At 51.0% G+C, this 13,539-nt stretch overlaps 1 protein-coding gene across 2 annotated transcripts in view; it reads right to left on the bottom strand.

The window, feature by feature from the left end:
* Positions 1–2,844: 2,844 nt before the first annotated feature.
* EIF2B3 (eukaryotic translation initiation factor 2B subunit gamma) overlaps positions 2,845–13,539 on the bottom strand; it is a 137,786-nt gene continuing 127,091 nt past the window's right edge. For both annotated transcript variants that reach the window (XM_048860683.2, XM_048860684.2), the window contains one exon: positions 2,845–3,047. In XM_048860683.2, coding sequence (XP_048716640.1) covers positions 2,995–3,047 — 53 coding nt within the window. In that variant the 3' untranslated portion in view covers positions 2,845–2,994. The remainder of the gene's footprint in view (positions 3,048–13,539) is intronic.

Here is a 13,539-nt window from a genome sequence, read left to right as displayed (position 1 = left end):
CAGGAGCCCTGAGCCTGCCTCCCACTGACAGCATCTTCCCACTGTCAAGGCAAATGAACTCTTAGGGCTCTTCTGGATTTCTCGGTGCTCCAAGCCCCGCGACCAGCAGCTGCGGCCTGAAACGCCATCCGCTCTCTGCCTAGCCAGCAGGTTGTATTCTTTCCTGTTAGATGCAGCCAAAGCAATAGCTGTCCATGCTGTCACCCCCTTAAGTTTGGATGTCTGCAACAGGCTCTCTTTAGGATTGAAGGTGAAGGCCACATGGACCATTGGCTGGAGCAGCATTCAGCGGCCAGATCACACATCAGCACTCCAGGTCTGACACTGCCTCCTCGCCAATTCCCGAGCTGCTAAGCCATAAAGCGCCCAATGGGCTGACTCCTAGCTAAGTCAGATGCCAATTCTCTCTCTGAGACCCTTCTCGGCAGCTGAAGGGAACAGATGCTGAAGGGGATGAGAGCCCAGGGCAAAACTCTCAGGAGCCAAGGGCTGGATGTTCGCGGCACCAGGCCCTCCGCTGGCGAGCTTCCTGCCACTGGAAATGGTGAGCCCCGGCTTTGCTGCATTCAGGGTGTCCTACAGGATTTCCCTGTTTCATGAGCCTTCTCACAACAGTGACGCTAACAGCCAGCTCCGTGTCCCCTTGAAAACGTTCAAGAACAAGCCTTCTCCAAAAGCGCCAACATCTACAGAGGGTTGGCGAGTCTGATCCTTTCAAAAGTACGCTGCTTTGTACATCACAGTCAGAGTGCCTAAAGATCCTGGTGATGGGCACATTGCAAATGGGTAAGAGACACCAACTCGCTCAATTGCTACAGCAACGGTGAGAAGAGCCACATGTGTACTGTATGGAAGAACCACGTTTGCACTCCCAGAGAGTCATGCGTTAAAGCTATGGGGTAATATTTGCAAAAGCACGTCAGTGACTTAGGAGCCTAAGTCCTATTTTCAAAAGTCATTTAGGCGCTTAGTCACAGAGGCACTTTTGAAAATTTCACCCTGATAGCTAGTTTCTTAGATTCACCTGGTCAACGAAGACGCTAGGTCGGCAAGGGTTAATTCTCGGTGCCTGCCTGGGGGTTTGTGAGGGAACTACTCTTCCGAAATACTCTTCATCATTACTGCCACACACGTGGAGTACATCAAGACGGACTCTTTGCTTTGATAATTCGGGCTGTGAAATCTTGCTCTGAGATCTACTTTTATCTCACACCAAACACCTGCAGGTCATAAAGGGAAAAGAATACTTCTCAGAGCCCGGCGAGGTTTGAAAGTGTCAGAGAACGCTAAATTAATACCACAATTCTAACTGCACAATGAAGAGCCTCTCCTTAAATGAGCTAAACCAAAGCGCTAAAGCGAGGCGTTACCATAGAACTACGGCCCAAGGAGAGAAAACTGAAGCTATTAACCTAGGGGAAGCTGGTTTTTAAGAAGATGCGTAAATCAATAGATGGATGGGAAGAATGGCTTTGGGCTGAAGGGGAAGCCCCGGGACTCAGGAGATCGGGACTCTACATCTGGCACTGACAGATTTCTAGCAGAACATTAAGCGAGTCACTTAAGTCTCTCTGTGCCTTCGTTTCCCATCTGTAAAATGGGTCTGATACTTACCTCCCATACAAGGCATAGCTCATTAACATACACAAAACAGCTGAGATCCTTGGAGGAAAGGGATTTGACATCTATTCACCCACCAGCCTCGCAGGTGATGCTAACCTGAACTGAACTCTAGCTTGCCTTGTGCTCTCCACAGCCTGACACAGCCCTCCGAGCCAGCACACCACCCTTCCCATTATTAGGCGGGCCTTTAATGTGGGTTTTTAAGGTATGAAAGGCAGGGCAGGGCTGGATTATAACCTCTCCCTCGTCATCTGGGCCAGGAAGCTGAGATTTTCTGCCAGGGGGTCTGTGCCCACGAGACATGCCTTTGAATGGATCTCCGTAGTTAATGACATGTCATCTTTCCCAGCCAGTAGCTGGAAGCGCCTCTCCATGCCAAATTGCCAGGCCCAGATAAGCGCCCTGCTGAATCCAACTGGATTCCAGTCAAGAGTGTTTAGGCAGGAACCCCAGTCCAATTCGCAGAGTTGCAAGAACAGCTTGCGCTTCAATCCCATCTAGGTACTTTCCCATCCTGGCAGGACGACCAACCACAAGGCCCTGGATTTCATGACAGCTTGTTACTCATCTCGCCTCGTGAGTCACCCACATACAGTTTAAGTGCGTGGAGAGGGACCTCATGGCTTCACACATGCTGGGCTTTCAAGCAAAGGGGCCGTCAAAATAAGGCTGATAGCACTGATGGTGACATAACCTCTAATTATGTTCAGGTTTCCTCCTTCCCCGCTCCCCACACGTGCGGTCTCGGGCTTAATTTCAAAGCAACAGGCCAAATCCAGAGGGTATGAATGGGAACGCCTTTGGCGCACCAGCCTCAATCACAGTATAGACTAAAAACAGCTGCGTAGATTCAACGTGTCTGTCCCAGGGAAGAAGGGGGCGGGGGTGGGAAAGTTGGAGAAGCTGCAGGAACAGCAAGGAAGTAACCCTGCTTTGTTGCTGAGCTTTTCCAGCCCTCTCATTGTGTCCTCAAGATGCATAAAGCAGCTCCTGGCTTCCCTAAGGTACTGGGACGGTGGTGCAAGCCCACAGAGCCTGGGTTTGTATCAGAATGAGATCAGCTAAGTCGTTCTTTTGAATGGGCACAGTCTGTGTGGTCCCAGCTTAGTGCTACTGGAAAAGTACAGTGCATTCGCTCAGCGGGCAGTCACCGATACCGGACTCTACAAAGCAGCAGGCAGATCAGCCAGGTGGGGAGGGGCCCAGAGAGAGACAGACAACTTGGGAAATGCTTCTTTATTGAGACATAAATACAAAGTTGCACGGGAAAGGAGCGATGACGCTGTAAGCTCTGCCAGGCCTGCTCCAGACGAAGGGTCTTCCGAAGGTGCGGACTCTGGCTTCCTTGAAGGCATCTTTACAAGCGGCATGTTAGATTTCCATCAGCTGTTCGCTGCCCACAATGACTTCGTTAATGTGTTTGGCTGAAAGATTAAAAAAAGAAGGAGGAATTGGGGTTTGTAGCAGAGTTTGGAACCCAGCACTTTTCAAATAAGCATCTTCAGGAGAAAACGGGAAAAGCAGATTCCAGTGAATTTCCACATTGCTTGGCTGATCCCCATCCCCCTATCCCCATGTGTCTTAGTCACTGTCCCACCCACATGGCGAAGGCCTACACCACTGACCAAACACCAGAAGGGTAATGGAATGAGATTTCTCACACGGATGTGTCACTTACTACACAAAGCACAGCTGCCACTGACAGGTGTATGTCTAGGCACCGGCATGGAAGCATCAAACCCGGGGGGAAACAGTGACAGGAACGTTACGTCTGGCTGGGCCTTTCAGAGTGCTGAGTGCCCACAACTTGCACTGCAGTCAGCAGGGGCTGGGCGCGCTCAGGACCCTGCAGGATCAGGCCCAGCGTCACAAGTAACTTGTGAAGGGATTGTGAGCGTCTATGATCCCTGATCAAACAGGCTCACTTTACAAGTCAAGGTTTCAGAGTAACAGCCGTGTTAGTCTGTATTCGCAAATAAATTGGTTAGTCTCTAAGGTGCCACAAGTACTCCTTTTCTTTTTACAAGTCAAGAGGCAGGATTTTCCTTTGCTGCTTCCTGCCCCCAGGATCCAGGAATACAGACAGGCCCTTTCCAACATCAGCAGTGAGCAAGAGGCTGTGGGCTTAACAGCAGGGACCCTTAAGGCAGACCCCAGCTCACACTCCCATATCCCACCTCTGGGAGAGGTGAAATTGGAAAACGAGACTCAGGCTTCCAGCTGTCAGGAGTGGCCAGTTTGACAAGGTCCCGTCTCTGGCTACTCCCCCAGCTTTGCACCAGCTGAGTGACTATTCAGTGGCCAAGGCACAATCACCCCTTGCTCTGCCCCAGACTCCTGTGCGACCCTGGGCAAGTCACTTAGCCTCTAGGTGCCTCAGGGCCCAGCTGTCCAGTGAGGATCTGTCACAGAGTCCCTGGGCGACGCTCTGGAACTGCTCCCTGTGAAGCCAGTCAGGACTCTGGGGAAGTCTCCTCTCTGGGAGCAGCCTGTCTTCAGGACACAAAGCTCACACAGCTTCCACCTTCCTGGGTCCGACCTCAGAGCATTCAGCATCCTCTGCCCCTCCGTGCGCTTCCCCCAGCGAGTCCGCTCAGGCGGGGCTCCTGGGGAAGCCAGAGAGTCCTGCACCCCAACTTCGCAGTCAGATGTGACTCTCAGCCAGCCAGTAAAACAGAAGGTTTATTAAACGACAGGAACATGGTCTAAAACAGAGCTTGTAGGTGCAGAGAACAGGACCCCTCAGCTGGGTCCATTCTGGGGGGCAGTGAGCCAGACAACCATGTCTGCCCTTCACTCCATGTCCCAGCCAGCCCCAAACTGAAACTCCCTCCAGCCCCTCCTCCCCTGGGCTTTGTTCCTTTCCCGGGCCAGGAGGTCACCTGATTCCTTTGTTCTCCAACACTTTAGCTCTCACCTTGCAGGGGGGAAGGGCCCAGGCCATCAGTTGCCAGGAAACAGGGTGTCGGCCATTCTCTGTGTCCAGGCCCCTGCACACACCTGCCCTCTAGGGCTCTGCAATGATCATACATCCTTACCCCACCACCTAGATACTTAAGAACTGCATAGGGGAAACTGAGGCACCCCCACAGTATTCAGAGGAAACATTAAGAACAGTCCCACTTTGTCACAGGATCACAGCCCTGCCCCGCCTCCCAGGCGGTGTGAGGACAAATCTGTTCAAGGTCATGAGGTGCTCACACACTGTAGTGATGGGCCTAGGACACACAGGGAATTGACTAAGATCATAGAATCATAGAATCATAGAATATAAGGGTTGGAAGGGACCCCAGAAGGTCATCTAGTCCAACCCCCTGCTCAAAGCAGGACCAATTCCCAGTTAAATCATCCCAGCCAGGGCTTTGTCAAGCCTGACCTTAAAAACCTCTAAGGAAGGAGATTCTACCACCTCCCTAGGTAACGCATTCCAGTGTTTCACCACCCTCATAGTGAAAAAGTTTTTCCTAATATCCAATCTAAACCTCCCCCACTGTAACTTGAGACCATTACTCCTCGTTCTGTCATCTGCTACCATTGAGAACAGTCTAGAGCCATCCTCTTTGGAACCCCCTTTCAGGTAGTTGAAAGCAGCTATCAAATCCCCCCTCATTCTTCTCTTCTGCAGGCTAAACAATCCCAGCTCCCTCAGCCTCTCCTCATAACTCATATGTTCCAGACCCCTAATCATTTTTGTTGCCCTTCGCTGGACTCTCTCCAATTTATCCACATCCTTCTTGAAGTGTGGGGCCCAAAACTGGACACAGTACTCCAGATGAGGCCTCACCAATGACGAATAGAGGGGAACGATCACGTCCCTCGATCTGCTCGCTATGCCCCTACTTATACATCCCAAAATGCCATTGGCCTTCTTGGCAACAAGGGCACACTGCTGACTCATATCCAGCTTCTCGTCCACTGTCACCCCTAGGTCCTTTTCCGCAGAAATGCTGGTGGGTGGCGGCCATAATGATGGTAAAGACTCGTGCTCTTTTACTTGCCCATCTCCGTTACTCCCCTGGGCAAGGAGGAGTTTAACAGGCTGCTGGAAAGCCAAGATTAAGCAAATCCTTAGCAGTCCCGATCCATTGGCAAGTCAAGGTGTTCTTCTCGCGGCTGATGTGCTCCAGGTAAACACTTAATGCCAGGAGACCTTCCATTTTAACATAATGCCAAGTTTCAAGGAGTCCTGGCCCTGCAACAAGATTCTTTCCAGCTGTCACCCTATCCCTGCACCACTCCTGCCGACCCTTCATCTCTTCAGCATGGGGACTGCATGGGCTAATCAGGGACTCACTCCAGAGGCCCTCCCACCAGCCTAGGGAGAACAACTCAGAGTCGCCTGTGGCTTTCAGTACCATAGTGGGCAATTGGACCCTTTGCTCCTAACAAGCCTTCCAACCCATGGGGCATGCCTCAGAGCCCCAGCCTGGATTTCCAACTTCGAAATCCAATCCTCACCACTCGCTCCCATTTGTTCTTTTGGTTTGGTGTCTTTACTTAGTGTTAGACTCCTCACTGGCCAGAGAGGCATGCCAGGGAAAATCCAGTGCTCTACATAATGAAGGACTGACTGTCCTGGTGCCACGTATGAATACGATGTAGGTAGGCACCATGCAAGCAACAGACCCGAGTCCCAGCCTGTAGCATCTACTCCCCCTCCAGTCCTGGACCGCCCACTGCTTTGCTGATGTACCTCAAACCAGACCCGCAGCACGTCTTGCTATTCCATTCCTCGCCCCCTTGCAACCTTCCCAATACACCTCAGACAGGCCCTGGAGCAACTCCTGCTACTCCATTCCTGAACCTCTTCCAAGTAGATTGCCAATCATGTTGATTTGTGTGATGGGGATAAGACCCTGGATAGATTCCAGCAGGATTCATCACATTATAGCTTGCAGATAAAATGGGTCTTCACTGAAGTTTGTAAAGACTCATGTCAATTTCGGTTTCGGTATATTCATTTGTAGCACTAATCTATTCTAACACACACCTCATTTCATTTCATCCAGTGTCTCTCAGTTCCTGTCCTAGGCTTGTGGAGCTTTGCTGTATCTTGTAAAATATTTTGCCACCTTTCTGGGGTACTTTGCACTTCTACAGCTCACAATTATTTACAATAGCTCACATTTTTAACATTGGACGAACTCAAAATGCTTTACAACGGCGGCTGAACACCACCATGCCCATTTTACAGATGGGAGAACCAAGGCACGGAGAGGTTAAGTGACTCGCCCAAGGTCATGAAGTCAGTCAGTGATATGGTAGAGAAAGAACCCATGTTCCCAGACTCCCAGCCCCTTTGCTCGGTCTGCTGAATTACACTGCCTGTTGGTATCACTAAGGAGAGCCAGCCAGCCCCAGTATGTGATGTGTGGCCTTAGCACGAGTGGGCCAATGACTCTGAAAGTTTGTAGTCTCCCCTGGGCCTTGCTCCTAGATCAGAGACTACAATGAAGCCACCAGACCCATTTTCACCTGTCTGGGGGTGAAACTTAAATCCGTGTACTGGTTTTTAATACGAAGTGGAATGGTTTGGCTAGAAACTAAAAGCTGAGCAGCTACCTGGCAGGCACGCAGGAGGCAGGAGAGAATATGCCCACTGCCCGCCTCCTCCCTGACCTCTCTGGAAAGCCCTAGGTACAGATGAAAGGTCATTCTGAGCCCCTGCTGTGTGCCAATCAGAGCCTAAGGAGAGCTGAATACAGACAGTGTTTAGTTACAGACATGGCTTCTGCCCAACAGTGGCTCAGCCTGATCTCCGCAAACTCAGTTCATGCCGAACCCCTGGGCATAGGGAGAGGAGCATTGGAGCCCCATCCCACTCGCCCTTCAGGTTTCCGTGACACTTCCAGGGTTACAGCTGCATTCAGACTGCGCAGAAAGAAGAGGGATTAAAGCATCTGGTGCTATGCAAACGCAGAGCGGCTCGACACCTTCAAACACCCAATTAGCACTTTGGGCTGGGCCGCGTCAGCAAATTGCAGCAGAGTTGGTCTAGGCGCTCAAGCTGAATGTCTGTGGAGATTTCACTGGGTGCAAATCAAAAATCTGTCACTGGTTACAGATGCAATTCTGCTTCACAAGGCGTTTGTTTACAGGCACTGTGCGTCCAAGCGCCTTAGAAACGCAAGCCCGGTATGTGGGGAGCCATAGAGCCTCTGCGGCTTGATTCAAAACAAACTGTAATGCAAATAAACACAGGGGCGGAAATTACTCTGAATCCCAGCACAAACCCAGCCATAATCCTGGGCGCTAATGGCCCAGGGCTTTCCTCTCCAGCACGGGCCGTGCTTTCTGGGGGAAGGAGACGTGGTGGCATCCCAGTAAGAGCACCATGAAAGCATCTCCTTGTTGTTTGCTCAGTTAGCCCCTAGACACACTGCTGGTGGTGGCAATGCTCCCTTGTAAAGGGGAGGGGGAGGAGGGGAAAAACAAGGTTAGGGTGGAGGCCCAGGACCACCCCGAAGGCCCAGCCCTCAGGGGCTCCAGAAAACGTTTCGTTTACTCACTCAATTACATGCACTGTTTTATAAACCCGTTAAAATCCAATAGAAAACAGTTCCTGGCACAGAATTACTGCTCCATTGTACAGCAGGGAGGAAAGCCACTGCTGGGTGTCTGCTCTCTTTAAAACTAAGGCGGGGGGAGGGGAAGCTACAGAAACCCGCAGGAAAACCCGCACTGGGTGGCTCCTAGCAGCATCTCCCCTGGACAGAAAGGATGGGAGAGCAAGAGAGAAGCACCGCTTGCTCGGCTCTCTGCATGGATGCCGTAGCTATCCCTGAGGAGGAAGTGAAGGGAGAGCAGGGTGAGGGGAAGCAGCTGCAGTCTGACACTGGCAGGCTGGGGGGAGTTTGGAAGGGGCATGTGGAGATAAAGAAGGGAAGCAGGTGATGGAGCCAAGGTGTTTGGGTTACAAGGCAGTAGGGGGTTTGCCAAGGCCTGCTGTAGCTCCCCCGCCCACCCCCCAGCACACATCAGGGGTGACCAAAGTGCGGCCCCCCAGAGTTCTGTGCAGCAGCCTGCCCGCTTGGAGACTGCAGACGTCGTGAAGCTGGGGTGCCCTGGATCGGTGCTCAGGAGGCTGCAATCTCAAGCAGATGGGCATGGCTGGCCTGGAAATGGTGCTGAGGAGGCAACGGAAGGCAAGGAGAAAAGCTGAGAGAGTAAGCTGTTAATTGAGTCAAAGGAAGCAGCAGCCGCATTGCTCTGCCCAGCAAGCCAGAGGGCCACATGGCAGAAAACTGGGGGTGCCCAGGAGTCAAGTGAGCATCTCTGGAACTCTGGCTGAGCGGTAGGGTCAACACACACCTGGCAGCAAGCCTGCATTAACACTGGTGGGCCACTCTGGAGGATGGTACCCTCAGGATTTGGGCTGACACCGCGAAGGCATACTCTGACTGCTCCATCGTGTTAACCCTGCACACCTGAACCCTCCCTGGGGGGCTGAGCTGTTCGTGGGGGGAGGCAGCAGGTGGTGAAGCAGATGTCCCTGCGGGTCAGATCAGATTTCCGGTGTGGGGAGGAACAGCTGGAGAGCAGGGGCCACTGGGCAGCATGGTGGGTCTGCTCTAGGGAGTCTCAGAAGGCAGGTTGGCCAAGGTGATGGGAGAGGGAGTCACTGGGAGCTAGAACTTGAATGGGTGTGGTGGGGGAGGAAGGGGGGGACGGGACAGGGCACAGACTACAGTGGCGTCTTTACTTAGTGGCCTAACAGAGAGAGCACATGAAAGAGCAGTAGCTCAGGGCAGAGTCGATCAAATGATCTGGCTGAAATGAAGGATGTCCCCACTGCACATGCAAGAAACAAGCAGAGCAGAAATGGAAGCGGGTGCTGAATTGTTTGTTGATTCACAGGCAGAGATCCTTGGCTCTTTTCAAAGGAACCAGAATGCCACCAGCAATGCACCTCAGACGCAGCTGGGAGGATTGGCAAGCATGGCAGGAGACTGACTTTTCAGGGGATCCAATCACACATTGGGACACATGGGAGAGAGGCAGATGATGTGGCCAAAGTTCAGAAACCCTGGTAGGAATGACAGTGGGGGAGGATTCTGACATGCTATCAAGGAGATACTTAGCATTTTGATTTTACAAAAGTTGTGGCCTACTGGGCTGAAGAATGGGAAGTGGCTTACACTGAGTTGTTCCCATACTGTTACCGTTAATTATCAGCAAAATTACTCCCGCTGGCAGGGGGAGTCAGAAATGTCAACTTGAAGGACTTTATTCCCCAAGGCAGCATGTGCCTAGTAAGAGGAGCTTGTCACCACAAGAGCTTGCTGATTGCTGTGCTGAGCGCAGGTCGAGTTTTCCTTTCCTTGTGTAGGCAATCAGGGTATTTCTCCGGACTCTTTAATGTGGCTGAATTCTAGGAGTGCACAAATGGTAATTTTCTCTGGATGGAGCATGTGAAAATATTCCCGCAAGGGTAAGAACTGAGGCCTCCCGGGCAGATTTTTCACAATCAACAGGCAGACTATGTGGCAGTTCACTTAACCCTTTCATGCAGGAAGCCTGAATTTCCCCAGCTGAGAATCCCAGGGCTAGCAACCAAAAAGTCCGCAACAGCAGGAAGTAGAGGACAAAGTGTTACTGAATGGATGTCCTAGGGAAATTACATACCACCACTGAAGGCCAGATCTCATACACCATCGTTATCCAGTGTTTGGAAAACAGACATATGGGGATCAGTCAGAAACGTGCCAATGACCATAGGACCCCTGCTTCATTCAGTGCACAGAATGCACCTGCTCTGGGGAAGGGTTAGGGAAGTGCAGGCAGAGAAAGAAGTGTTGTATGGTTACGGTAAAGACGGCCATGCAGAGTTTGAGTCTATCCCTGCTTCTACTACAGAGTTCCTGGGAGATGCTGGGCAAGTCACTTAACTCCAAAGTTTCACAGGTTTCAGAGGAACAGCCGTGTTAGTCTGTATTCGCAAAAAGAAAAGGAGTACTTGTGGCACCTTAGAGACTAACCAATTTATTTGAGCATGAGCTTTCGTGAGCCACAGCTCACTTCATCAGATGTTTCACAGGTGGCTGATAATTGTGTGTTCGTTGTTTTCTGGGTGCCCAACTTGAGAGCACTCACAGCTCCAAGGGAAGTCGATGGGAGCTTTGCTTTGAACATATAAAGTGCTAGAGAAGGCTAAGTGCTCTGCAAAAATGAAGTCCTCCAACTGGGCACCCAGAATTGGTGGATCCTTTTGAACTTAATCTCTCTGGCCCAGATCCTCAGAGGTATCTAGATACCTAATTGCCATTACTACCAATGGGCATTAGCCACCTAAATACCATAAGGAGCTGTGCTTGTGTGTCTCATCTGTAAACTAGGGGTAACAACATCCCCACCCCTCACAGGGGTGAGGGAAAACAACACCATGCCTGTTGGTGAAGCTCGCTGACGCTCTGGTGATGAGCGCCACAAAACAGCCTGGAGGAAATCAAGAATTCGGTCTTCACAGGGTTGGAATAGTGCGTAAATCCCAGAGCCACACACTGTTCAGTGAGGAGAAAACCAAATATTGAGCAGCGGCTCACTCCATGTGCACCGTCCATCCTGTGAGCCGGACAAAAGAGAGCCTGCAATCCCGTGAAGACTGGCTCCTAGAGCATCGCACAAGGGGGCTGAATGAAGGGTGAACGCCCAATCTTCATTCTAGCATTTCCTAACTTCTGGGGGTTTGCTGTGCAACTGTAACATCCTTTGCACATAGTTTTGGGGGGGTTATTATTTATAGAGCCCCTAAAACATGCTAGCCCCTTAACCAAATGGACAGGCAAGGGTCCTGCCCCAACACAACAGAGATGAAGGCTGAGACAACGAGGGCATCAAAACCCAGGGAACAGTGGGGATGTTTAGCATGTGTTTTGCTAGTTCCACACTCCGTGAACCGGTCTCATCTATTTTGTTAACACTGCTTTGAAGGGAAGCTATGTCAATTTACTACTGACGCCTGGTTTTTGACTGCCTTATACCAGAGGCGTGACTTGCTCTCTGCTGAATCTGGCCTAGTTACTCCCTGGGGAGTTGCACCCACTTACTCCAGGGATATCCCTATGTCTATGGCTCTTTTGAGCTCATCTTTTCAAACAGGCTGAGTGTAAACCTAACAACAGAGTTCTGGAAACAGTGAACCATCAAAAGCTTTGCAGAATTAAGTTCTTCTAGAACTGCCATCCATCCCTTTACCTCCCTTGTCTTCAGCACCAACATGTCTTTCAAACTGCTACCCAGGCCAGGGAGCTTTCAGAAAGCTTGGCTGTTATTTCTCCGCTAACACGTTCCCCCAATTAAGGCATCAAAGTGGCAAGAAAGTGGAGGGTTCCTAAGCATGGTAATAAAACCAACAAGCAAGAGAGGGCTTTCAGGAACCAAGCTGCACAAATTCAGATGTTTACTAAAGCAACACAGCAGCTCCACGCCCACATTGTATCAGTGGCATTTAGCTGCAGCAGGGACTGAGGTCAAGCCAGGATTGGAAGAGTGCTGAAGACTATCAGCTCTCAAGCCTCTCGGGTGCCTAATATTCTTTTGATTTTCAGGACCCTAGAGCTAGAGAAGCTTTAGCAGGCTGCCTCCAACCTATCGCCAACGGCTAATGCAGGATTGCTCCCTGTCTGCAGGGTTGTGCCACGCCCCGCAGGAAGTGACAGGGGCTCCGACCTCTGCCCTGATCAGATTATTCCACAGCCTCACAGGCCCGACTGCTGGGAACATCTTCCAGCTTTTCAGCCCAACTTGTTTAACTCAATCCCAAGACTCTCAGCTGTGTCATCTGAACCACCCTACGCATGCCCCATAAGGAAAAGGAGGTGAACTGGTGTGAGTTACATCTGCCCATTAGCTGGGGTAGCCGGTTTTCTGACATCCTGCTCGCATGTAACTGGGTTTCATTTTGCAAAAGGGGTTAGAGAGCCAGTGAATCCAATGGTTCCCTCATCCCCGACTGCTTCGTCAGAGCACTCGGGGGTCGTGAGGAGAAGAGGCAGCGTCTAGGTGTCAGCATGAAGTATTCAGTGATCCATGCGGACAGCAAACTGTTTGATAGGATTCACCAAAGAAACTGAATGCAGCTGATGTTCTCAGACCCCAAACTTACAGCCCAGCCGGAGCTCAGGAGGGCTTTGGGAAACCACATGGTTTCTCAAAACACATGTTTTCTCATCCCTGGAAAACAGCCTCATGCCACTGATAAGTGAAAACGGGTTCATGGCAGAGACTAACAAAACGTGACACAGTTCAGCCTTGTTGGCAATCTGTGCTCAATGGAGCAGCAGCAGGACTGAGGTACACTGGCAAATCTGTGAGGACATGGGGCTGGCAGGCCAGGACTGCAGGAGCAGGAGGCCCCGTCGATTCAAACTGAAGTGAATAGGCGAAAGTGCATATGCTGCAAAACGATGGTGTGCTGGCCTGGCTGCGAGAACACCGGCACGGGGCCGGCCTGCTATATCTGTGGATCACATCCACCATGTAAACACTTCCCTTTCATGAGCAACAGTTTCACTCTTAAGTTTCCAATTAAAGAGAAAACTGTGGCGTAGACAAGTCTACAGCAGGGCTAACAACACAGAGCCCAGGCACTAGAGCCAGTTAAAATTAAAAAGTACACTCTGAACATAAAAGCAAGTAACCAAATCCAGGTCAGAAGGAATGACTTCACATGGAGTCTGTCCAGACTCTCACTTTTGTCATCACTCCACACCCTGAAGTAGAGATCTGCCAGCTCCCCACCCCATAAATATTCATTAAAGCCCCTGTTTGTGATAGAATCATGTAGACAATCTGCCCTTTGTCATCTGTGAAGGCAGGACAATTTTACTCCGGCAGTTGCCAAGATGCTAGTGCTAACATGGTGTCTCGACTTTACCCATGAGGCAAAGATTGTTCCCTTCCCCAGCGCCCAGAAGG

This window comes from Caretta caretta, chromosome 8, assembly GCF_965140235.1.
Source record: "Caretta caretta isolate rCarCar2 chromosome 8, rCarCar1.hap1, whole genome shotgun sequence".
NCBI lineage: Eukaryota > Metazoa > Chordata > Testudines > Cheloniidae > Caretta > Caretta caretta.
Note: the sequence above shows the minus strand (reverse complement) of the source record. Positions and strands in the feature narration are given on the sequence as shown.